Raw genomic sequence first — 26,265 nt, 5'->3', positions numbered from 1 at the left:
CAGGCCTAGTTGCTCCGCGGCACGTGGGATCTTCCCAGACCAGGGCTCGAACCCGTGTCCCCTGCATTGGCAGGCAGATCCTCAATCACTGCGCCACCAGGGAAGCCCCCGAAACTTTTTTTTTTATTTGAATAAGTATGGCCACATTTCCTTTTTAAAAAGCTGCATCAGGTACCAATAGAATATAATATTTATAGTATTTGTTTTCCTCTACCCTCATAACACTGTATTGTTTAAAATTTTTTTGCCAATATAATGTGTGAACTATTTTGTTTATATGCATTTATTAATGAAGTTGGGCACTTTTTCATATACTTAGGAATCATTGTGTTTCTTCTGTGAGTTGATATTCACAGCCATTGCCTATTTTGCTATTTATGCCGTTCATAATAATTTCTAAGATCTCAATGTATATTGGGATATTAGCTCTTTGTCATGTGTTGAAAATATTTTCCCCTGGCTGTCCATTAACTTTATTTTTCATGACACTTGTACTAAGGCAGATTTTTTTTCCATTTTTAAATGAAGAAAAGAAATACAACTTTGATCTGTCTGGAATCGTTTTATTTAATACATTGTTTAATGGTTAAGGGATCTAATAGTACTCTAAACTTTTTAATGTTCAAAATTGCTAGCCACTTATGCCAGCATTGTTATGGAATGATTTCTTTTCCCCTGCTGATTTGAAATGATACCATTATCATTTCCCTAAGACTTAGGTTTATTTCTGCAGTGTTTCATTCCATTGATCCGTCTACTATAGAAGTAAAGTACTTTTAATTATTGTTGCACTGCAGAACTTTTAGTATCTACTACAGCTAATCCTTTTGCGTTCTCTGGAGTTTTTCTGACCATTCTCCCATGTTTAACCCTACAAAGTACTTTAGAATCACTTGGCCAAGTCCTCTCATGGCCTTTCCCTACTCCCCCAGCAAAAGTACTCCTGGAATATTTATTAGAATTGCATTGAACTCATTGGTACTCAGAGAACTGACCTCTTCATGAGTCTTTCTATCCAAGAATGTTATGAGTTTATCGATTTGTCTACATTTTGCCTCTAAAGTAGTTTAGTTATATTTATACAGGTCCTGCACATTCTTCTTAATTCCTAGATTTTATGTTTTCTATAGCTATTAGGAAAGAGCTCTTTTCTTCTATATATTTCTTAACTGTTAAGTCTGACAAGTTTTCCCTATTTGTTGTTAAAGATAGTAAAAAGTAAAATCACATGAAATTGATGTGTTTGATCCTGTTTTTGTCATTTTATTGCATATTTGTGTTTTTCTTATATTTATCTTTTGCTCTTTTGAGTTTTCTTTTCTCTCTTTTTTAATTTGCTTCCTGCTGATAGAGTATTTGGAAATAAACAGGGCTGTCTACTCATGGTTAGTTTTATGTCTAAACTATAGGGTAAGACTACTTTTTCTGTTCATCAACCAAAGAAACTGAGTCCATTTACTCATTCCATGAATGACAAAACAAATTAGTGTGTGTACCTATTCTCTTGCCATTCTACTTGACTTCTCTCCATGTTCATTGGTATTTTGTCTAGTATCAACTTTTTTTTTCTATTAAAGTAGATGCTGTACAATATAAGTTATAGATATACAATACAGTGATTCACAGTTTTTAAAGGTTTTACTCAATTTATAGTTATTATATAATGTTGGCTATATTTCCCATTTTATAATATATGCTTGTAGCTTATTTTATACCTAATAGTTTGTACCTCTTAATCCCCTACCCCTATATTGCCCTCCCCATTCCCTCTCCACACTGGTAACCACTAGTTGGTTCTCTATATCTCTGAGTCTGCTTTTTGTTGTTGTTGTTGTTATATTCATTAGTTTGTTGTATTTTTTTTTAATTTTTTATTTATTATTTTTATTTTTGGCTGTGTTGGGTCTTCGTTTCTGTGTGAGGGCTTTCTCCAGTTGCGGCGAGTGGGGGCCACTCTTCATCGCGGTGCACGGGCCTCTCACTATCGCGGCCTCTCTTGTTGCGGAGCACAGGCTCCAGACGCTCAGGCTCAGTAGTTGTGGCTCATGGGCCCAGTTGCTCCGCGGCATGTGGGATCTTCCCAGACCAGGGCTCGAACCCGTGTCCCCTGCATTGGCAGGCAGATTCTCAACCACTGCGCCACCAGGGAAGCCCTGTTGTATTTTTTAAATTCCACATATAAGTGATTTCACACAGTATTTGTTTTTGTCTGACTTATTTCACCAAGCTTAATGCCCTCCAAGTCCATCCATGTTGCTGAAAATGGCAAAATTTTGTTCTTTTTTATGGCTGAGTAGTATTCCATTATATATATGTACCACATATTCTTTATCCATTCATCTGTTGGTGGACACTTAGGTTGCTTCCACATCTTGGCAATTGTAAATAATGCTGCTATGAACGTTGGGGTGCATGTATCTTTTCAAATTAGAGTTTTTGTTTTCTTCAAATATATACCCAGGAGTGGAATGTAGTTCTATTTTTAGTTTTTTAAGAAACCTCCATGCTGTTTTCCACAGTGGATGCAGCAATTTACATTCCTACCAACAGTGCACAAGGGTTCCTTTTTCTCCACATCCTCGCCAGCATTTGTTATTTGTGTTATTTTTGATAATAGCCATTCTGACAGGTGTGAGGCGATATCTCAGTGTAGTTTTGATTTGCATTTCCCTGATGATTAGCAATGTTGAGCATCTTTTCATGTGCCTGTTGGCCGTCTGCATTTCCTTTGGGAAAAAAGCCAGCTCTTCTGCCCATTTTTTAATAGGGTTGTTTTTTTGACATTGAATTGTATGAGCTGTTTATATATGTTGGATATTAATCCCTTATTGGTCATTAACATTTGCAAATGTTTTCTTCCATTCAGTAGGTTGTCATTTCGTTTTATCAGTGGTTGCCTTTACTGTATAAAAAGCTTCTAAGTTTAATTAGGTCCCATTTGTTTATTTTTGCTTTTATTTCCTTTAGGAGATGATCCAAAAAAATATTGCTGTGATTTATGTAAAAGAGTGTTCTGCCTATGTTTTCCTCTAGGATTTTTATAGTATCTGGCCTTACATTTAGGTCTTTAATCCATTTTGAGTTTATTTTTGTAAATGGTGTTAAAGAATGTCCTAGTTTCATCTCTTACATGTAGCTGTCCAGTTTTCCAAGCACCGCTTATTGAAGAGATTGTCTTTCTCCATTTCATATTCTTGCCTCTTAATCGACCAAAAGTGTGTGGGTTTATTTCTGGGCTTTCTATCATGTACCATTGATCTCTGTATGTTTTTGTGCCAGTACCATACTGTTTTGATTACTGTAGCTTTCTAGTATAGTCTAAAGTCAGGGAACATGATTCCTCCAGTTCTGTTCTTCTTAAGATTGTTTTGGCAATCTGGGGTCTTTTTTGTTTCTATACAAATTTTAAAATTATTTGTTCTAGTTCTGTGAAAAATGCCATTGGTAATTTGATAGGGATTGCATTGAATCTGTAGATTGCCTTGGGTAGTATGGTCATTTTAACAATATTGATTTTTCCAATCCAAGAACATGGTATATCTTTCCATCTGTTTCTGTTGTCTTCAATTTCATTCATCTGCATCTCATACTTTTCAGGGTACAGGTCTTTTGCCTCCTTAAGTAGGTTTATTCCTAGGTATTTTATTATTTTTGATGTGATGGTAAATGGGATTGTTTCCTTAATTCTGTTTTTGCTAGTTCATTGTTAGTGTATAGAAATGCAACAGATTTCTGTATATTAATTTTGTATCCTGCTACTTTCCCAAATTCATTGATGAGCTCTAGTAATTTTCTGGTGGTGTCTTTAGGAATTTCTATGTATAGTATCATGTCATCTGCAGACAGTGACAGTTTTACTTCTTCTTTTCCAATTTGGATTCCTTTTATTTGTTTTCCTTCTCTGCTGTGGCTAGGACTTCAAAACTATGTTGAATAGAAGTGGCAAGAGTGGGCACCTTTGTCTTGTTCTTGATGTTGGAGGAAATGCTTTCAGTTTTTCACCATTGAGTATGATATTAGCTATGGGTTTGTCATTTATAGCCTTTATTACGTTGAGGTAGGTTCCCTCTGTGCCCACTTTCTGGAGAGTTTTTATCATAAATGGATGTTGAATTTTATCAAAAGCTTTTTCTGCATCTATTGAGATGATCAGTGCTCGCTTCGGCAGCACATATACTAAAATATTGAGATGATCATATGGTTTTTATTCACTTTGTTAATGTGGTGTATCACAATGATTGACTTATGGATATTCAAAAATCCTTGCATCCCTGAGATATCAATAAATACCACTTGATCATGGTGTATGATCTTTTAAATGTACTGTTGGATTCAGTGTGCTAATATATTGTTGAGGATTTTTGCATCTATGTTCATCAGTGATATTGGCCTGTAATTTTCTTTTTTGTGATATCTTTGGTTTTGGTATCTGGGTGATGCTGGCCTCATAGAATGAGTTTGGAAGTGTTCCTTCCTCTGCAGTTTTTTGGAATAGTTTCAGAAGGATAGGTGTTAATTCTTCTCTAAATGTTTGGTATAATTCACCTGTGAAGTCATCTGGTCCTGGACTTCTGTTTGTTGGGAGTTTTAAAACTACTGATTCAATTTCATTACTGGTAATTGGTCTGTTCATATTTTCTATTTCTTCCTAGTTCAGTCTTGTGGTGTTGTACCTTTCTAAGAATTTGTCCATTTCTTCTAGGTTGTCCATCTTATTGCCATGTAGTTGCTCATAGTAGTCTCTTATGATCGTTTGTATTTCTGTGGTGTTGATTATAACTTCTCCTTTTTCATTTCTGATTTCATTGATTTGGGCCTTCTCTTTTTTCTTGATGAGTCTGGCTAAAGGTTTATCACTTTCATTTATCTTTTTAAAGACCCAGCTTTTTGTTTCATTGATTTTTTTCTATTTTTTTTACATCTGTATTTAATTTATTTCTGCTTTGATATTTATGATTTTTTTTTCTTTTACTAATTTTGGGTTTTGTTTGTTCTTCTATCTCTAGTTGCTTTAGGTATCAAGTTAGCTTGTTTGAGATTTTTCTTGTTTCCTGAGGTAAACTTGTATCACTATAAACTTCCCTTTTGCTTTTTGCTTTTGCTGTGTCCCATAGGTTTTGGATCATCGTGTTTTCATTCTCATTTGTCTCTAGGTATTTTTTGTTATCCTTTTTTATTTCTTCAGTGATCCAATAGTTCTTAAGTAGCATATTGTTCAGCCTCCATGTGTTTGTGTTTTTTCAATTTTTTTCTTGTAGTTGATTTCTAGTCTCATAGCATTGGGGTCAGAAAAGATGCTTGATATGATTTCAGTTTTCTTAAATATACCGAGGCTTGTTTTGTGGCCTAGCATGTGATCTGTCCTGGGGAGTGTTCCACGTGCACTTGAAAAGAATGTGTATTCTACTGCTTTTGAATGGAGTGCTCTATACACACCAGTTAATCCATTTGGTCTAATGTGTTATTTAAGGTCTGTGTTTCCTTGTTGATTTTCTGTCTGGATGATCTGTCCATTGATATAAGTGGGGTGTTAAAAATCCCTTACTATTATTGTGTTACTGTCGATTTCTCGTTTTATGTCCATTCATATTTGCCTTCTATATTTTAGGTGCTCCTATGTTGCGTGCATATATTGGGTTGGCCAAAATGTTCATTTGGGTTTCTCCCTAAGATGTTACAGAAAAACCCAATGGAACATTTTGGCCAACCCAATATAGTTACAATTGTTATATCTACTTCTTGGATTGATCCCTTGATCATTATGTAGTGTCCTTCTTTGTGTCTTTAACAGTCTTTATTTTAAAGTCTATTGTGTCTGATAGTAAGTTTGCTACTCAGGTTCTCTTTTGATTTCTTTTGCATGGAATACCTTTTTCTGTCCCCTCACTTTTAGTCTGTGTGTGTCTCTAGATTTGAAGTGAGTCTCTTGTAGGCAGTGTATACTAATATATGGATCTTGTTTTTGTATCCATTCAGCCACTCTGTGTCTTTTGGTTGGAGCATTTAGTCTGTTTACATTTAAGGTAATTATCAATATGTATGTTCTTATTGGCCATTTTGTTAATTGTTTTGAATTTGTTTTTGCAGGTCTTTTTTTTTTCTTCTTTTGTTCTCATGATTTGATGACTGTCTTTAGTGTTATGTTTGTATTCATTTTTGTGTGTATCTATTATAGAATTTTGGTTTGTGGTTACAATGAGGTTTTTAATCTAGCAGTCCATATATATATATATATATATATATATATATATATATATATATATATATATATACTCTCCTCCCCTCATGATTACTGTTTTTGATATCATATTTTTTATCTAATTGTGTATCCCTTAACTGCTTATTGTGGATCTAGGTGATTTTACTACTTTTGCCTTTTAACTTCCCTACTAGCTTTCTGTGTGGGTGATTTCCTACTTTTACTGTATGTTTGCCTTTACTGGTGAGCGTTTTCATTTCATAATTTTCTTGTTTGTAGTTGTGGCCTTTCCTTTTTAACCTAGAGAAGTTCCTTTAACATTTGTTGTAAAAGTGATTTGGTGGTGCTGAACTCTCTTAGCTTTTTCTTGTCTATAAAGCTTTTGATCTCTCCGTCAGATCTGAAGGAGAGCCTTGCTGCATAGAGTATTCTTGGTTGAAGGTTTTCCCCTTTCATCATTTAAAATATCTTGTGCCACTTCCTTCTGGCCTGCAGAGTTTCTGCTGAAAAATCAGCTGATAGCCTTCTGGAGATTCCCTTCTGTGTTATTTGTTATTTCCCTTGCTGCTTTTAATATTCTGTCTTTATCTTTAATTTTTGCCATTTTGATTATAGTGTGTCTTGGTGTGTGTGTTCCTCTCTGGGTTAATCCTGTATGGGACTCGCTGCACTTCCTGGACTTGGGTGACTGTTTCCTTTACCAGGTTAGGGAAGTTTCCAGCTGTTATCTCTTCAAATATTTTCTTGGGCCCTTTCTCTCTTCTTCTGGGACCCCCCTATAATGTGAACATTAGTGTGCTTGATGTTGTCCCAGAGGTCTCTTAAAATGTCATTTCTCTTCATTATTTTTTTTTCTGTTCAGCGGCAGTGATGTCCACTACTCTGTCTTCCAACTCACTGATTTGTTCCTCTGTATCATGTAGTCTACTGTTGATTTCTTCTAGTGTATTTTTCATTTCAGTTATTGTATTCTCCATCTCTGTTTGGTTATTCTTCATATTTTCTAATTCTTTGTTAAAAACTTGGAACTACTTGCTCTGTGCGTCCATTCTTCTCCTGAGTTCTTTGATCATCTTTATGATCATTACTCTGACCTCTTTCTCTGGTAGATTGCCTATCTCCACTTCACTTAGTTCTTCTTCTGGTGTTTTTGTCTTGTTCTTTTGTCTAGAACATGTTCCTGTCCCAACTCATTTTGTCTAAGTTGCTATGTGTATTTTTACATATGTGGTAGATTAGTTATGTTTCTCGACCTTGGAGAAGTGGTCCTCTGTAGCAGATGTCCTATGTGTCCCAGCAGCACACTCCCCTCTTGTCACCCAAGCTATATACTCTAGGGGTTCCCCCTAAGAGGGCTGTGTGGGTCCTTCTGTTGGGGCGGGCTGGCTATGTGGGTGGTCTGGTAGGCTTGGTTGGTCCCTAGCCCGGTTGGTTGCCAAGCCCTGCCTTGTGTGGATGCTGCTGGCTGCTGGTTAGCGGGGCTTGGTTGCGAGGCAGCTGGCTGCAGAACCTTAGGCAGCCCAGGCTAGTGCTGGTACACTGGTGGGCAGAGTCAGGGTCCAGAAGACTCCAGGGCTGTTGCTTGCCCACTGGTGGGTGAAGCCATGTCCTGGATTTAGTGCTGGACTACTGGCAGGCAGGGCTGGGTCCTGGAGTTTGGCTGCAGGGCCCAGGGATCCTAGAGCTGGTGTCAGATTGCTGTTTGGGGTGGGTGGGGCAGAGGTGGAGACCAGTTACTGACATAGTTAGGTATGGGGTCTGGGGTGTCCCAAAGCTTGTGTTGCCCTGCTAGTGGGCAGTGCCAGGGCCCAGCTGGTCCCAGGGTAGGGTCTGGCCTCTTTTGGGCAGGCTTGGTCTGCAGGCTGCAGGATTGTGGTTTTCTTATGTCTGGTGCCTGTCCACTACTGGATGGAGCTGGGTCCTTCCCCTCTGGTGGGCAGGGCCCTGTCTAAAGGCATGTCTAGAGGTAGCTGTGGCCTCAGGAAGCTTTTAGGCAGCCTCTCTACTGATGGATGGGGCTGTGTCCCTGCCCAGTTAGTTGTTTGGCCTGAGGCATCCCAGCACTGGCACCTACAGGCTGTTGGCTGAGGCCAGGTTTTGGCACTAATGAGCTGGATGTAGGATACCATGATGGTATGAGCCCCAGTGTCCACACAGCAGAATACACCTCGCTATGGCTGCCACCAGTGTCTATGTCCCAAGGGTGAGCCACAGCCACCCCTGCCTCTCCAGGAGACTCTCCAAGACCAGCAGGTAGGTTTGGCCCAGGGTCCTATCAAATTACTGCTTTTGCCCTGGGTCCCAATGTGCAAGAGATTTTGTGTGTGCCCTTTAAAAGTGAAGTCTGTTTCCCCCAGTCCTGTGGGCCTCCAGAAATTAAGCCCCACTGCCCTTCAAAGCCAAATGCTCTGGGGGGCTCATCTTCCCCATGCAGGGCCCCTGGGCTGGGGAGCCTGATGTGGGGCTCAGACCCCTCACTCCTGTGGGAGAACCTCTGCAGTATAATTATTCTCCAATTTGTGGGTCACCCCACCTGGGGCGGGTATCAGACTCGATTGTATCACGAGTCTGCCCCTCCTACCCTTCACATCGTGGTTCCTTATTTATGTCTTTAGTTGTAGAAGATCTTTTCTGGTATGTTCTGATCTTGTTCATCAATGGTTGTTCTGCAGATATTTGTGATTCTGGTGTGCTCGTGAGAGGACGGAAGCTCAGAGTCTTTCTACTCTGCCATCTTGCTGGGCTCTCCTATCATCTTTTTTTTCCAAACTTGATGTAGTTTTTCTTTTAAAAAACTATCATCGTTTTGTTGCCACAGTCAACTTATGTACAGCACAATCTATGTGTTTAGTGAAATCTGCTTGCCATCTCCTTTCACCCCAGTGTGGTTTACAGTATCCTCATTTTCATGATGTGAAACAAGCCGGGACCCCTGTAGGTGAATGACTCCTTGCACAGTGATTGATAGGGCTGAAAGTGGGCTCCTCTCTGAAGTGGTTATAGTGCCCCGCTGCTCATCAAAGGGACATAAAGTATCCACCCTCATCACCCGGGGTTCACCATGTGTGTCTGTGGCAGTTGTTGAGTGGCTGAAAATATGGGGCTGGGCAGCCACCTTTAAACCTAGAGATGAATTGTGCTGTTGATAAAGTTGAAAGACAAAAGCAACGATTTGGGTCTTCTATAGCAGCCTGCTGCTTGGCTTTTCTAGGCCAGCAGTTTGGGCTCTGAATAAATGACAGCTGCGGGGGGCGGGGGGGACTTGGCATTTAATAAGGGTTGTCACTGCAGCTGTGAGTAAGCTCCACTTCTAGGTTCTTCGCTCCATTTACCTAACAATCACCCCTTTCAGCGTTTTCCTAACAAACAATGATGACTTCTGGAAATTTCAAACTGATTCTTCAGTGTGATCCAGTTATACAGGAATGAAAAGTGGGTAGAAATAAATGGGCTTTAAAGAAGTGAAAAGGCAGATTTTCCCAGATACGTTTGCCTATGAAAATAATCCTAAGAGAGAAGATGTTTTCAATTAATGCAAACATACATAGGACAGAAAAGATTCAGCTGTTTTCTCTGGAAAAAAAAAAAAGTTTATTGCATTTGGAAGTCAATAGATATCTTTTACAAAAAAGGTTAGAATAAAGATCTCACATTTGTAAAGGCACATATGAAACATTTTACAGCAATAACAAGGGCAGTGAGAACATAAACAATACATAACTAGGACCAATAGCTAAAGACTTTATAAAAACAGATAGGAAACAGTGCAAAAATACTGTCAAAAGTCAGTTTCATACACCTCTCAACTGTGTATAAAACTGGCAAGCATAAGCTTATTTACTGATATAAAAAAGCACATAGAATAGCATGCATAATTTTATTTAAGGCTTTTAATATTATTAAATTGAGAGGGAGTCTATACCAAAGTAAAGTTGACATGTGACTATTAATCACTCCCCAACTTAGGGAACGTCCTATAAATGTCTCACTCCCTCTCTCCCCTTACAATTAGTTTGTAGTGAAGAGACTGGACCTCCATCTTGCAAGGTAGCAAGTGCCCACCACGGGGAGAAGAATGTGTTCTCAGGATCCCAAGCCCCTATCTGGAATGCATTTCTCACAGCAACAATATGATAGGTGGTTAGATGTCCAGGTCAGCCCATGCCAGCCAGATCTGGCGGACACCGCCCTGCTATTCAGCCGTGTTGGACATCAGAAGGCTTCTGTGGGCTGACCTAAGACCCTTAAGAACAAACTGCTTTCTACATTAGGGACTTGTCTGTACGTTCGAAATGAGACCTATTAAATGTCAGTTGGTTTGAATGATAAAACAGTTCACAACATTTTATAAAACACAGACCAAGGAAAGCATCAAAATACTGAATTAAGTCTCACAACAATAGTCCAGTGAAACAAAATAGATCAGCATGTTACTTGATGTAACACAAATTACCTAAGGTTATCTAATAGTCATCTGCATATGTAAACCTTTCTTTCCGCATTTACATATCCTCAAGCAAGTTAGCTGACTATTGAAGGAACAAAGGACATACACAGGAAAGCATCTCTGATGAAGAGCAACCTTACTTTTGAAAGGATAAGGTTAATAGATTTTTAAGATTTCAAACTGGCAAGAAAGTTCAGTCAAAGGAAGTTGCAATAACATTTTACGGTACTCCAAGTTGGGGGGAAAAATGGCTCTGAATGACAGCTCTCAGCTCTAAGCTGAAGGTATTTATTAGCTAACACTACATACAGTTCAGGGAGGTGGGAGGCCCCTGAGAAATGCTGAGAACGCCAAGCACCTCTGCTCTGAGAGCCAGCTGAGCTCAATGCAGAGCAGGGTTCCTGAGATGTTAGCAAACTAGTTCCACCCTAAGGCACAAAAAGACCCCAATCTAACGTTTTCAGCTTTTTCCCAAAACCTCTGTCAGATGAGGCAGCCTCTGTGTGTGTTTCCCTGAAGGAGGAGGTTAGGAAGAAAAAATAGGACACATTGCAGACTGGATGAATAGCGTGTCCTGCCCCTCCCTAGACAGCGGAGAACGGATTGCAAGGCAACGTATAAATGTCCCTGCGGGGCCCAGAGCTTCACCCATTTCACCAGATTGGCCAGGCTGCGTAGACGTGACGGTGACGGGAACAGAGTCAGCAGGAGGAGGCTAGAAACAAATTAATCTGACTACACGTGTCATGATGCCAAACGCAGCCTCTGTGGCTCCAAGTCAGTTCGCCTCAAAAGAAGCCTGAGGGAGGGGTGCAACCTTTGTCCTAAACGGGGCTGACCATCGATCCAGCTTGTCTTCCACTCCTAGTGCCGAGTGACAGTGCCCGTCGCCAAGGGGAGAAAGGGCGTAAAGACAGCTTCCTGGTTGCCGACAGCACCTAGCTATTTTCATTATGGTTCTTTCCCTTTGCCAGATTTCATTCCTTGAAACTACATAAATGCCAAATTTTATTTTTTGAAACTATATAGGCTTTTCTGGATTCAAATTAGATTTCCGAACTACATAATTTGGAGAGATTTAAGAGAGTGAGATTCCCTGTGACTAGATTCAGCTGCTCTGTAGGGGTTGCTGAAAGGGTAGGGAAAGGAAAGAAAAGGTGTGCTGTTGAGAGCCGATCCATAAAGCAAATGAAAAACAAGGAAAGGCCAGCGTAGCCCTAAGTGAATGGGGTGCTCTTGGAAGACGGTGACCCCACAAAGGAGTTCCACCTGTGCCCTCAAGTGAGACAACGAACTGCCGTTACTGCTGATATACTGACGTCTTCCTGGGTTTTGTGCCCTGATTAGAAACACGATGTGCTGGGAAAGGGGATCCGCTCTGCAGCCCCACCGGGCCGGAGGAGAGGCGCAATCAAGATGCACAGGAGCTGTGATGATAGCTAACTCCAGAGCCGTGTGGTTGAGCAAATCTTCTGCTAATAAGGTTGCAAGGAAAGGGAGGGCCACCAGCAAGCGAGGGGAGGTGGTCTTTCTGAGCAGCGAATCTAGGCAGGCATCAGAATCCAGAACATACGTCAAGCTCCACTGCAACAGTGAGGACACGGTTTAAAACTACGAGCAAGGGTGCGGACTTCCCTGGTGGTGCAGTGGTTGAGAATCCGCCTGCCAATGCAGGGGACACGGGTTCGAGCCCTGGTCCGGGAAGATCCCACATGCCGTGGAGCAACTAAGCCCATGTGCCACTACTACTGAGCCTGCGCTCTAGAGCCCGTGAGCCACAACTACTGAGACCACATGCCACAACTACTGAAGCCTGTGTGCCTAGAGTCCGTGCTCCGCAGCAAGAGAAGCCACTGCAATGAGAAACCTGTGCACGCAACGAACAGTAGCCCCAGCTCGCCGCAACTACAGAAAGCCCGCACGCAGCAACGAAGACCCAACGCAGCCAAAAATAAAATTAAAAAAAAAAAAACTATGTGTGAGGGTGAAACAGATCTCCCCACTGCAGCGCGGTCTTTCCCAGGAGCACCACCTCATCTCCATCCCTCTGGCCTTATAGAAAGGGAGGGAGTAGGAGAGACATCCCCAAGTTCAGAAAATTGTTTGTGAATCAAGAACTGTTCGATAGAAACTTCAAGGCTGGTCTGAAAAGCCTTCCTCTTTCTCTTCCCATTTATAGCTCTTCTCTGGGCAAGCTTATGGCATTTTTTGGAAAGAATGATCTTGATGGCCCAAAGCGTGGCAGAAGGAACAGTGACTTTCTAGATAGATGCGTTCTCATGTTCAGGCTGCCCATCAGCTTTTGCCCTCCTGTCTTAAAATGAAATGCTCTTGAATTTATTTTTAAAATGAGAGGGCTGATCTAAGTTCTAAACAGTAGGAACTGATGCACGTCCTCCTTTTTACTGCACCAAGCAACAATAAATTATGCAGTCCTGTGAAATCGATTGATGCCAGATATTCAATGCCAGGCTCATGGACATTTTAATAGAGAACCTTTTAGTTTGGCCTTGAGGAAGAAGACACAGCTATTTTAAGCTGGAAAAAAATAAGTAAGGTAGTAAGCTGGATAAAAACACTCATGCAAAAAAAAAAAAAAAAAACACTCATGCATCTGAGTTTCTAACGGAAATGCAAAAGCTGAGAGCAGGCAGGATAAAGGTTGAGTGTTGGGCAAGCAGGCCATCGAGTTCCTCAGGACCCCATGAAGAACAGCGATTTTCGGGGCAACACATATGAGTTGGCAGAATTTGATTGGATATACCTGCCCATTTCTCCCAGGCATGTTGCTGTTACTTTCAATAGATGATGCATCAGTAAGGTCTTTTGCCCCAAATGTCTTAGAAGCTGAGGCAAAGACAAGAACCATTGTGCTTGCTTGCTCAGCGTTCACGGGAAATGTCGTGTTCAATTATGTTGAACATAATTCAGCATCCTAGAGATTTCCACCCTATAGGGCCGAGTAGGATTATTTCAACCCTACAGGGCCAACTAATTTGTCACCCGTAAAGCTCTAGACCAATGGAAAATTTTTGCAGTCTCCATGAAAACCCCAAATTTCTCCATTTGGAATCAGTGCTAGCTGAGTTGTTACTTTGCTCACAAAAAGAAATCACTAAGTCAGAGCATGATGAGTGTCTGATAAAATCCATAGGCAATAAAATAAAATAAAACACAGTTGCAGAAGTATCTTTGGTAAAACAAGAGGAAACTGTTCCCACAAAGAGCCACCTTAAGAGCCCAACGGTAATTACTTGGTGCTTCTGGAAATTTCTTACTCTGGGATCCTGACAGTTACTCCCAACACGAAGGAGGAATGAAGGGTAGATTCACACTAATATGGCTCTGACTCAATCCCCAACCCTGGCACACCTCTTAGAAGGTCCCTGCATTTGCCCACCCCCTGACCTCAAGTGATTGACAGATCTACCCCCCAAAGAAAATCAATAACTATACCCACTTTCTCCATCCCACGCACCACTGGAAGTGGGGAAGAGAGATTCAAAAGCACATTCTGCTTTGTGACTCTGGACACCTCGGGCCCATATACTGTGTTCCATAACCACTGGGCTGAGGTCAGCTAATACAGACTGTACATCAAGAAAGGATGGCAGCTGAAAACCCCCTAGTCATGTGCCTGATGGCCAACCCTGCCTATGAGAATCCAAAGTGCACTAACATCTCTGCAAAGAGTGACTCCAAGTCCCAGGAGATGGCCCACTCAAGTGAGGCAAGGGTTGCCGTAGCAAGGCAGTGAGTTCACAAAAAGAGCCAAGCCGCCCATGCTTTCGTGTTCATTAGCACTTGAGAAATGACATATGGTGCGTTGGGATCCATACTAATCGGGGAGGAGAAACAAACTGTACGTGTTAGGTTGATCCATGTGAATTTTCTGTTATCGTAAGTAAAATATGGTCCAAATATTGGAAATTTCATATGGGTCAACCTGTATTAAGCTGGAAAAGATAAGAAAGGTAGGCAGTTGGATAAAAGTGCTGACTTACTGTACCCACTGGTGTTTATTACAGAACCACAAAAGCTGAGTGTAGGCAGGATAAAGGTTAAGTGAGTCCTGGGCAAGCCAGTGGGCAAGTCCCACAGGATGTCACCCAGCGGAGCCCACAAAGACCCTCTCTCCACGCCGATGGGGGAAGGGGCCAGAGATGGCCACAGGACTTGGAGGCAAACAATCACTGACTAATTACAGTCCAAAAATAGTTCCTCTTCTCAATCTAGGACCACAAAGGTTGTAGAAGTAAAATTCTCTCTATTTAGGGTTCTCGGAAGTTTATTACTCAGAGTATTCCACGTTTGACATCCCTGCCTAAAGCTGCCAAATCCTCCTTTACTTCCTATCCAGGGAAAGTGGTGTCTAAATGTAAATGAGACCAAAAGGTGGTGTCCCCTTAAAGCCCAAGGAATCCAGTAAAGCACAACAGGACACGGTTCGGCTTTGCAAGCAGGCTCAGCTCAGCTCAAGGATGAAGACGTCAAACTCAGCCCCCCTGGTTCAGGGACCACAGTAAACAAGGAGGAACACTGGGTCAATATATCCAAATGGGAGTGGATGAAAGAAACAAAACATTTCAACTGTAAAAACTTCAAAACCAGAGGCCTGAAAGTGTTGGATGGCTTTGTTGTAAGATGGTATCTTTTTTTTTTTCCCCTCCATTTTTGATTTTCTCCCTTCAAGTCGAAACTGCAGCAACAGACCCCGATAGCTCCAGCTTCAGACTTGATACATCGTCAGGAACTCACTCCAAAAGCTCTAACTAGATAACTAATTTAATACACTTTGCCTCAAGGTTTATTCCTTGGCTTGCTTCCCAGATATAAAGCATCTCTGGGCAATTATTATGCAGATGCCACTGAAAGGACTTTAAATGGTGGCTGCTAATTTAACAGGAGATAGGTTGGCATTTACTGGAGATGTGAAAAGGAAGGCAAAATGGGCTTAAGGGCCAAAAGCACTTGTTTTTAAAAACAAAATATGGGGAATCACTTTTAAATGTTTTCCTTTGAGTTTCAATACAAACTTTGGCTAAGAAATTGGATACTGAACCTACTTCTTTGCATTTTGTGCATTCATGAATATTCCCGGAGCACCAAGTGGCAACAGTGGATGAGTTGAAAGGAGGGCCGTGAGTGATAAGCTCAAAGAGTCAGCAGGTCTACACGCTGCCCACACGAGACATTTTAACACTGCCCACACTGGGGCCTGGGAGACGAAAGAGAAATACCGAAGTGGTTCCTCAAACAATAAACCAGTAACGGCAGACCAACCGTTAAAACATCCCTAACAGCAGAATATCCCAAGGATGGAAAGTCCCTAAGGAAAAGGAAACAATACCTCTTTGCTTGCTGATGATCCAATTTCTGAGCGTCTCCTAGTGAGGGTTACGAGCTCTGATCCACTGAAAATACACGTCATACTAGTGGTTTTCTTTTTCAGATCACACAGCAAAATTCCAGAATCTATGGCGCTCAGCTGAAGTTCCACTCCTTGACTGATTCTTTAGACCTTGGAAGAGAAGGTAGGAGGCCCTCCATCGCCAGATACTGAGTCCAAATACAGAGAACCACCACCATAACACCTGGCCAGATGTGAAACCAAGTTGATTCATACTCCAAAGTAGTTCATCAGGAATCTGCTTCCACACCCACCTGTTGTGGTGACCGGAAGCCACAAAGGCGCACTCTTTCTGGTCGATTGGATGCCATTCTTTCTTTGCATTTGCAGCTCAGGAGGAAAAAAAAAAAAGGTAGCAGTGGAAGAAGGCATCATGGAACACCCGCAAAAGTCAACTTTAAGAACAAAGCCACAATTAAAAGTTGCATCAAGAAAAACTAGACAGTAGAGGGAAGAATTCCCCAGAAGTCAGCAAGAGGGAAAATGTGCAGAACATTTATTTATTGTGTACTAACCTACAAAATTCAGAAGGACGGTGGCCAATGAAGGCACAGAAGGAGACGAACTAAGGACTGAGCTTCAAACTGAGGGCAGGGTTAATACCACAACTGACCAGAGTGGGCTGTATGGAGAAAAGGAAAGCAGCACACATCTCACCATCTTTCAGCACGTGGGCCAAGATTTCAGCAGGTGCAAGGTCCTGGGTGGGCTTAGTTCTGCTCCTGCAGGCCAAAGGCTGGAGGTGCTAGCAGCACAGCGGGGATAACACTTGGGGTGGCTCCTGGCAGGGGCCCTGCCACCTGAGTGCCAAAGAGCCCCCATGCATCAGCTTTCCCAACCGTTTCCTTTATAACCTTTCCATGGCACGCAGCACCTTGACCTTCAGATCCCCATGAGCACACACTTCATATTTAAATAAGAAACAATATCAAGGGCTTGCCTGTCTCCTCTCTCTTCCACACTGGTCTATTATCTTCTCTCAATCAGGCAAGAAGCCTAGCTGCACAGACAGCCTGGCCCAGGGCCTCGAAGGCCACCAGACTAGGGTCCACTGAGCCAACAGGGAGAAGCAGCAAATATCAAGGGTGCAGTCTCCAGCAGGGGAACAGGTTCCGGAGCCCAGAATAAGGAGTGGTTGAGAAAGATACAACACAGAGTCCTCATTCATCCCGGGCAATGGCAATCACTGCATTGGAAAGGGAGCATTTCCTCTAGCTGTTCCTGTCTTTAACTCAAGCCTGGGAGGAAAAAAAGAGACTACTGAGGGAGAGGCCAAAAAGGGGAAAGGGAAGGAACTGCCCGTCAAGCCACAGGAGCCCCCAAATACAAGAAAAGAGTGTTGTTCTTCTCCTTCAGGAAAGGGTCTTAGCCCTTATCTTTATATTTTAGGATGAACTCATTTTCTTGCCATCTTTGATTTGGACGTGAGCAATCAGGCTGACAAATTTCAGGGCTGGTTACAAATCTGGCTGCAACTTCACTAGAGATGTGTTCCCTTATGCCTCTGTCCCCCAAATAATCCACCAGGCAACCCTCCCTACTGACCTATTACAATGCAGATCGGTCAAAATGGGGTTCAGATGAAAAGTACTACATTATTGTGAAAACTGCATTACGATGATTCACAAAGGTTATTCCAAAGAGGGGAAAAAAAATAAATTATCTCATATAAAATAATACGTGATGTTTGTGAATGATCGTGGCTCCTGTCTTCAGGGAGCCCGTGGCCTGCCTGCTCCGGCCATCCGCGCCCTGCTGGGGGAGCAGATGTTGTCTGGAGGTGCTTCCCCATCTGTAAGATGGAGCTGGGTGCCTCTTCCGGGGGGTTAAATGAGTCTGGAGTTTTGGAGGAACTGGATGAGGACCTGGTAGACAAACTTGTACTGAGCGATGGTCTGGATCATGAACATCCTTTGCTCCCTGAGGAGCCTCAGCATCACGGGCACTTCCACCTTCTGCAAGAAAAGAGAAGAAGATCCTGAGATGGGGGGGGCTTCCCTTGCCTCCTTCCTCATTCCCTCACCCAGGAAGCACTCACTCGCTGCCCCTGTGCAGGTACAGGAGAAAGCCAAAGACAGCCCCCTCTGGGTTATCCCAAATCAAAGACCCTAACAGCAACTGGAGAAGCTGGTCGTCGTGTTCCACTGGTGTGATATTTTAACTACAGACCAGTCCACTAGAGAAAACAGAGAGGCTGGACTTAAACCCGATTGGTACTCTTAACCCTACTATGGCCCAATGGTAGGATTTAAGCCCTTTCTGGGTCTTCGTTTCTTCATCTGTAAAATAAGGATAATGATGCTTTCCTCCAATGGCAGTGTGGCCTTGGCCAAGTTAGTGACATTTCCTCAGCAATAACACGGGGTGATAAACAGTACCCTCCTCAGAGGATCAAATGAAGAAATGCATGTAAAGCATTTAACCCAGTGTCTGGCACCTAGTAGGCTCTTAATAAAGACTACTCACTGTCTCATTAATATTAATGAAATAAGAATACTCATGCCCATCCTGCTACCCCGAAGGATCGCAGGCATAACCAAGTGAGATAAATTACGTGGAAACCTTTAAAACATCAAAGCACGATCTCTGGACACCAGTCATGCATGTTTGGAGTCAAAGTCTTTAACTAACGATATCTTGAGTATTAAATGAGATTGCCAATGTGTAAATTCTTTGAAGATCTCCAATGGAAAGGAATTAATACAACGGATCATTGGTGCCATGGTGTCCCCTCACTCGTGTCACGTTCATCCTCCTGGACCAGCCAAGGCAGAAGCACCACGGAGTCAATGCGCCATCATGGCCTTGCTATACTTCCCCCTGCTCTGGGAGCCCTTAATCCAGGCAAACGACCACACCCACGAAGTCACCAAGGACTGAGCAAGCATCAGAAATAAAATAATAAAAACTCAGCTGTATGTCTTTTCTAACTTTACTTTCAAAAGTCATTTCAGCTATTTCCAAACTTTGTGTAGCTACAATACCATACATGCCATCCTGTTTAGTCGCTCTTCTCCAAAACCAGTTAAGTAATACCACAGATTTAAAAGGGACAAGTCCCTGGTAATAAGCAAAGAGAAAAAGGCATGTGAATCCTTAAACTATTCGTCAAAATACAGAGCCTGGACCATAAGCTTCTGATGGTAACTAGTGGGTCTGTGCCTAAACTCTACTCCAAAGTGACTGACATCATGATACACAACACAGAGCACCTAATAATGAACTGAACATAATGCATGATAAGCATTACTCTGTGTTGGGCACTGAATATAAGGATAGAATAAGGCTGCTCCTATCTCATACCCATCAAAGGCTTTGACAAGAGAGGCAGGGTCACGCAGAAGCTAAGAGCTCATCTCCCTGGGCCTCAGTTTCTCTTTGTTAGATGACGGTACTAACAGAACCTCTCTCGTAGGGTCATTGTGAAGGCTATGAGCTGTAAGGCTCTTGAAATAGTGTTGCCACATGGTGAACACTACATACACGTTAGCTGTGGTTATTATAATATTTTCATTCTCGTCATCATCACAACCACCACCACCTCCTCTCCCACCACCATCTCCTTTACCTCTACCATCTCCTCCACTTCCATCTCTGCCACCACCACTATCATCATGGTCATTACCATCTCAATAGCCTGTAAGACTCAGCCCCCTCAGGCTGACTCAAGGACAGTATACTAGCTGATATAGGGCAGTTTGGAGACAAGACAAAGTTCCCCCTGGTCCTCAATGAAAGAATCCTTCAGCTTGCCTTGAAGATGCACTTCCACAGGCCCTGCTGCCCACTGTCCCTAACCCAAGGAATCCGGAGGCAGCTGATGCTTGCTCCATCTTGCTTAGAAGACTTCGCCCCCACCCCCCTTCTCTATGACGGAGGGATAACCAATTCAGAAAAGCACCAAGATCAAGACATCTTGCTCTCTGGCTAGTGAGAACCTGACCTTTTGTAATTTAGCTAATCTGGGACAGGTGGCCAAGAAAGAGTATCACAAACCATGAAACTGGTGCGTTCTGAAAACAAATGTATGGGCATTAAAATGTTATAGCTAACATTCAGTGACCAAAAACAACAGGGCACAAAGAAGCTTCTCAGGGCAGCCCAGGAGAATCCCCTCGCAGCTCCCAGACTTCACGGTCAAGCATCTTTGCTCCAGGAAAAAGAAAAGGCATTTCACTGACAAAACTAAAACTCTATGGATTATAGACCAGAACATAAAGTATCCTAAATCCAGAAGCCATGGAAAGGAGATGGGAAAGTTTAGACAGGAGAAAAATGGGACAACCAATTTTATATTGATTTAGCAAAATCTTTTGTTTAAAAAACAAAGAAACATGGTTCCACGCCTCTTCTAAAATAAGGGTTTGAATTTTACTAGCCAGGTCTGAAGCAGAACGAGTAGAGACCTTTTTTCTCCCTCGCCGTCTACCAACAGCAATTATGGGAAATGGGACAGATAAGTCTGGCTACATGTGCTAGGGGAAGGGAAGTGAAAAATATGAGTCATCTTGCTATCTTTGAATATCAATGGGAACAAAAGTCCTTTTTGGACTGACCACATTCCAGTAAATGTTCTGGCATACAAGTGGGCATTGAGGAAATCTGCTATGTCTGGATACACCCTAGAGAATTTAATCACCCTGAGCCCTCACCGAGTCCACTCAAGGCCCTAGTGGCTGAACCCCTTACTCTGTACCACGCTGGCTCTGACATCTGTTGTGTTCCACTGGGCCAGTGACATCTGGTGATCGATAAGCCTTCATGTCATCGTATTACTGAGGTTCAGCCTTTGATGGGTCTCCAAAGAGCTCTCAGAACACAGCGATCCTTCATGTCAGACCAGACTGACAAAACAGCTTCTCAAGTTGAAAAGGAGGAAGGGGGAACAGAGGAAGAGCGCACGGGGAATGCAGCAAAGAAGGGGAATTTGGCAAAGAAAGTGACATGAGGAAAAGATCTCTAAGTGGGGAGGGGATGATGAGGCCCTTCTTCCTCCCCAGGAACCCACGGGTGCTGCCAGCGGAGCTCGGATATGCTTGAGCCACGTGTACCCAGATTCCACTGCATCTTAGTCCATCTTCCCAGCAGTGAGCGGATCTGGGACTTACTGCCGAGCTATTCACTCTACTAGAAACTCCTAGAGACTTCTAGTAGTGACAGAGAAGCAATCAAGAAATCTCATGTGAGACAAAACGATAAAAACTCATAGAAGATGACGAGATTTCTGTTATGTAGACTCAAGTGATTCCATGATGGGCATTTTGTTCCCCAATAGAATGTTTGTTTGTTTGTTTGAACAATAGGCCACATGTGATATAACTCCTCTTCTACTTTTTAGCAGCACAAACATTCATATGTACAGACTGAAAGTTTCCAAAATTAACTTTTTATAGGCAGGGAACTTAAAAATCCTTTGAACATATTTAAACTGGGCATTTATTGTTTTCTGAGAAGTTTGAATATAACAAGCTCCATGGGGCAATATTTAATCTGATCTTCAAACCATTGAGTAAATACATACATTGTTATATAAATTCCTTCACAGAACATGCATTATAACATTTCCTGATTTTAAAACTATCAAACCGCTTCAAAAGTTTCCTTTGATTCTCCAAGCTGTACAATTTGGAAATTGAACAAGAATCAAATGACACTTGGCATTTGGAGGCAGAGTGAAGACAGGAAACAATTCAGGGCCAGGAGGTGAAAGACCTCACTTCAAACCTTGGCACCACTGCTTAAGAGCCACCTGGCACTGGACAAGCCACTAGATTGTTTCTGGACCTCAGCATCCTCATCTGTAAAACCGGAACGGGACGTGTGCTGCTAGTGGTGATTAAAGAGCCTAAGAAAAAGAAAGTGAAAGCCATCTAAAACCCCTAAAGCCCCCTGTGAGAATAGAAGGCAGAAGAATTGTTCTTTAGCCTTTGATTGCTATTTGTCTCATCTCTACAAAATCAAAAGCCCCTCGGTGTAACTCCCTGACCTACAGCAAGAAGGGAATGCCACACACCGTGTGGGCACAAATTCAGCCGCAGCCCGCGTCTATGGGAGAAAAGCTGGGCCTCCAGCCTCAGCAAAGGCAGGCCACGTCTGTGCCCTCGGATTATCTACCCGGCTCTGCTACACACCACTGCCAGTCTAGACAAGAGCAAAGAGCCCCCTCAGTAAAACTCCCCACTAAAGAATGAAAAATGTTTTTAAAGTACACACATTTTCACGTAGGAGTTAGGCCAAAACACATCCCAGAAATGCAAGACGCATCTATACTATATGCGACCCAATAACCCGCTGTGGAAGATTACCCACAATAAAACCAGACCTTCTACGAAACACTGCAGACTTCTGGAAGTTGATGCCAGCGAAGATCAGATTTTCTAAATGTTGCCTTTCTCACAGTTTCAACTCTTTTACTATATTATCTGGGTCTCTACACAGAGCAGTGAAAGGCAAAAGATCAGGAAGGTTGTAAATGTCAGAGTCCAACTAGGAATCATGGGTCTGGAAAACTCTCGTCAGGAGAGAGGAAGTTAAACAGTGGAAATAGAAGGGCACAGGTGAAGGTTTGGCCATGGTGTAGCTTGGTCCACAAGGTGGAGGATTCAGAAGCCCAGAATGGGTGTAGCTTGGTCCCCAAGGTGGAGGATTCAGAAGCCCAGAATGACTTACTTCATTATGCTCCAGGCAGTAGATCATCAGCTCAGAAAGGATGACCACGCCGGTCCTTCCCACCCCAGCACTGCAGTGGACCACGATCGGGGGGTGCTGGTTCTTGGTGCTTTCCAGCATGCTGTTGGTATGGCGACGGACCGACTGGATCTCCTCCAAGTAGGCTGCAAGACAAAATGCAGATCTTGTCACTGATGTCCTGCATTGCTTTGCATACAAGTGAGGGGGAAAAAAAACTGACTGTGAATTTTTTTTTTTAAGCGACAATAATTTACAGTACTTACAAGACACTAATTATTTGGCTGGTACCCACGCTACAGTCCTGGATCCAGAAAGGACCAGCTGGGAGTCAATTAGTCCATGGGAGAATTTGTTCTTTAAATTAAATAGTTCTTTTTTAAAAATTAAATTCTGTCTTCCCCTCCGCAAATCCCAAAGTCCCCCAAGCAGATGATTCTCGACATTACTTACAGCAATTCCTACTATTAACAGACTGGGATCAGACACCAGCTAGGTCCCCTTGAAATGCCCGCCTGTCAGAGCCAATTTCTGGTGGGAAGAGCGTCCATCTGCCCTTTCTTCCTTCCCCTCACTGAATGAGTGAATGTCAGCTGAGGCTTGACTCCATTTTTAGATTATAAAATAGACTTTGGGGAGCCTGGTTTTCAGCTTGGATCCCACGTGGTTATGTGAGTAGCTCCAGATAACCCCCCTTTCCTGGAGGCAACATGTGGGTGGGGTGTGTGCCACGTGCCCCGTCAACATCTGCTTAGCCCCGCAGGGCTGTGCAGGAGACTGTTCGCTACTCCAGCTGGACACAAATGGAAAATTGCTCAACCCGAGCCTTAAAGACTATTTTTTTTAATGGTCATGAAAAAAAAGGAAAAGCATATAAATGTAATCCTCAAACAATCCAAGAACCGGAAAAAGTCAATTAGTAACTGAGATTTTATAGTAGCTAGTTCAGGGGAGAAGCAGATTTGAAGGTTCCTGATACTCAGAAAATCTCATCCCAGTGCAGCAGTGTAAAACCAAATGAGGAGAAAAACTCAAACTGCTGAAGAGAAAACAGCATTCAAACCATTCTCGTAATTTTTTAAAATTAATTAATTAATTTATTTATTTATTTATTTATGTTTGGCTGTGTTGGCTCTTCGTTGCTGTATGCGGGCTTTCTCTAGTTTCCGCGAGAGGGGGCTACTCTTTGTTGTGGTGCGCGGGCTCTAGGCGTGCGGGCTCAGTAGTTGCGGCTCGCGGGCTCTAGAGCACAAGCTCAGTAGTTGTGGCTCGTGGGCTTAGTTGCTCTGAGGCATGTGGGATCTTCCCGGACCAGGGCTCGAACCAAGGTCCCCTGCATTGGCAGGCGGATTCTTAACCACTGCACCACCAGGGAAGTCCCCATTCTCATAATTTAAAAGCACCTGTTTACACACAATGACTAAGAACTCCAATTTCCATTATAACCTCATTTAATTAGTAATCTGAAATAGTTTACCCAAATAAACGTTTACTACCACCACCACTAATAATGTAAAATGAGATAGAACAAAACAAAAGAGGGAAGGCAATCTGAGGTGACTAGATAAGGTAGCTGCTATTGGTACCAACATGAGCTAAATACTGAGCATGGAATTCCCTTCACAATTTTTTTTCCCAAAGGGGAAAAGATACTAGGCAATAACATTTTCTGACGGCAGGCAATGTTCACATACAAGAGACAAGGTTTTTCTTGTGCTAAATTTAAGGAGAGAAGTAAAAGGAATATTGATCAATAAAGCAGATGCCACCATCAAGGGGAATTTCATGAAACACAGAGAAATTAGATTTAAGCAGATTCTTTCTCTAGCAATCATATTAATAAAGTTCCTTAAGGTGTAACTCAGTGAAGACCTCTGGAAGACAGTTTGACCCAGTTCCTCTGCATCCAAGTAATCTCATTTAAACACAAACAAAAATCTCCTAAAATTCTTAAAAACCTAAAGAGCCAACATTTCTAAGACCCTGCTCAGCACACCTGTCCTGAGTTTCTTAGAAAGGTAAATTAATAAATACTGTTTAAAAATATTCTCTATATTTTTCAGTAATTTAGATTGGCTTTCCTTAAATTGGTTCTGATTTAAAAGATTTGATTATAATTTTAACCATCTTATAAATTCAACCTTTTATCAGATCTGTTAGCCAGTCATCAAACAGATCTACTTTTATTGTTTCCATTTTCTGAGTCTTGCTTCTAATAAAGCAATTAGCAAAACAGTACCAGAAAGGAATAAAAAGAACACTGTTATGAGGAAAGAAAGTTCTGCAAAGGTCACTGTGCTCATTAATATTTTGAGCTGCAGGTAACTGTTTGACCTCAGGCCAACCACCAACCTGCTCTAGATCTCGTTCTAGATCCTTTGATACCAATCATCTTTCTTACTCTCAGTGTCCGACTCCTTAAGAACCATCATCACTTTAATGAAAAATGAAATAGCTGCATTGATAAATAAGTGTGTATCAGAATCTTTCTGTTGGAACTTGTGACATGGTACTTTTAGGTACTTGAAAACCTATTCTCTCTTCTCTCCCCCACCCCTCCTACTCTAAATGAATATCAAAATAAAAATCAAGGTTTTGACATTCTCCAACCTCCCTTTGTTGTGGCCACAGGTCTTCTGCCAGCTGGTGAGTCAACAACATAGCAGGTGTAGTAAATGTGCAGGGCACCCTCAGGCCTCCTTCCTAGCTGGGTAAGGAAGGAGTGGGGTTTCCTGCAAGTGCAGGATGTTTAGGCAAGTCTGTGGAAGGGAAGGAGGCTGCTGCAGCCATCCCCAAAAGCATCAGATCTCACCTCTGAACTATGATCACCGGCCTGTCTTCGTCATGAGACCGCAAGAGCCTTTAAAACAAAGACTGCTTCATTTCTGCGTTCTAAGAGCCCGATTCAGTGCCTGGCACGTGGTGCACACACACCCAGTTTTTGGCCTTACAAATAAAGTACTGCGTACAATCTGGATGAATTAGTTTCTAAGATAACCATAGCTTGAAAAATACACATAAATTAATGAATCCAAAAATGATAGTTTCAAATACTACAAGTTGATTTCAATAATTCTTAGTATCTTTAATCGTAGGTATGATAAACTACTAATTGGGATTTACTGCTGTAGGAAATACAGGGCTTCCAAGATATAAATTTTCATGAGAAATTTTTAAAGTTGTTTTTTCTTTATTTTATTGCTTTGTGTGTGTGTGTGTGTGTGTGTGTGTGTGTGTGTTTTTGGTTGTGGTAAAATATACATAACATAAAATTTACCATTTTAATCATTTTAGTGTACATTACATTAAGTGTACAGTGGCATTAAGTATATTCACAGTGTTGTGCAAGCATCACCACTATCCACTTCTAGAAATTTTTCATGGTCCCAAACAGAAACTTTCTATCCATCAAACAGTATCTTCCTATTCCCCTTCCCCCTTGCCCCTGGTAACCTCTATTATACTTTCTATCTCTATGAAGTTGCCTATTTTGGATAACTCATGTAAGTGGAATCACACAAC

At 42.1% G+C, this 26,265-nt stretch overlaps 1 protein-coding gene across 3 annotated transcripts in view; it reads right to left on the bottom strand.

Annotated features, from left to right (window-relative positions):
• Window positions 1-15,795: 15,795 nt before the first annotated feature.
• PTPN14 (protein tyrosine phosphatase non-receptor type 14) overlaps window positions 15,796-26,265 on the bottom strand; it is a 175,800-nt gene continuing 165,330 nt past the window's right edge. For all 3 annotated transcript variants that reach the window (XM_028164870.2, XM_057546071.1, XM_057546080.1), the window contains 2 exons: window positions 22,726-22,889; window positions 15,796-18,011 (listed from right to left, as the gene is read on the bottom strand). In XM_028164870.2, coding sequence (XP_028020671.1) covers window positions 17,883-18,011; window positions 22,726-22,889 — 293 coding nt within the window. In that variant the 3' untranslated portion in view covers window positions 15,796-17,882. The remainder of the gene's footprint in view (window positions 18,012-22,725; window positions 22,890-26,265) is intronic.

Source organism: Balaenoptera acutorostrata, chromosome 1 (genome assembly GCF_949987535.1).
Source record: "Balaenoptera acutorostrata chromosome 1, mBalAcu1.1, whole genome shotgun sequence".
NCBI classification, from domain to species: Eukaryota; Metazoa; Chordata; class Mammalia; order Artiodactyla; family Balaenopteridae; genus Balaenoptera; species Balaenoptera acutorostrata.
This window is presented reverse-complemented; position numbering and strand designations above follow the sequence as displayed.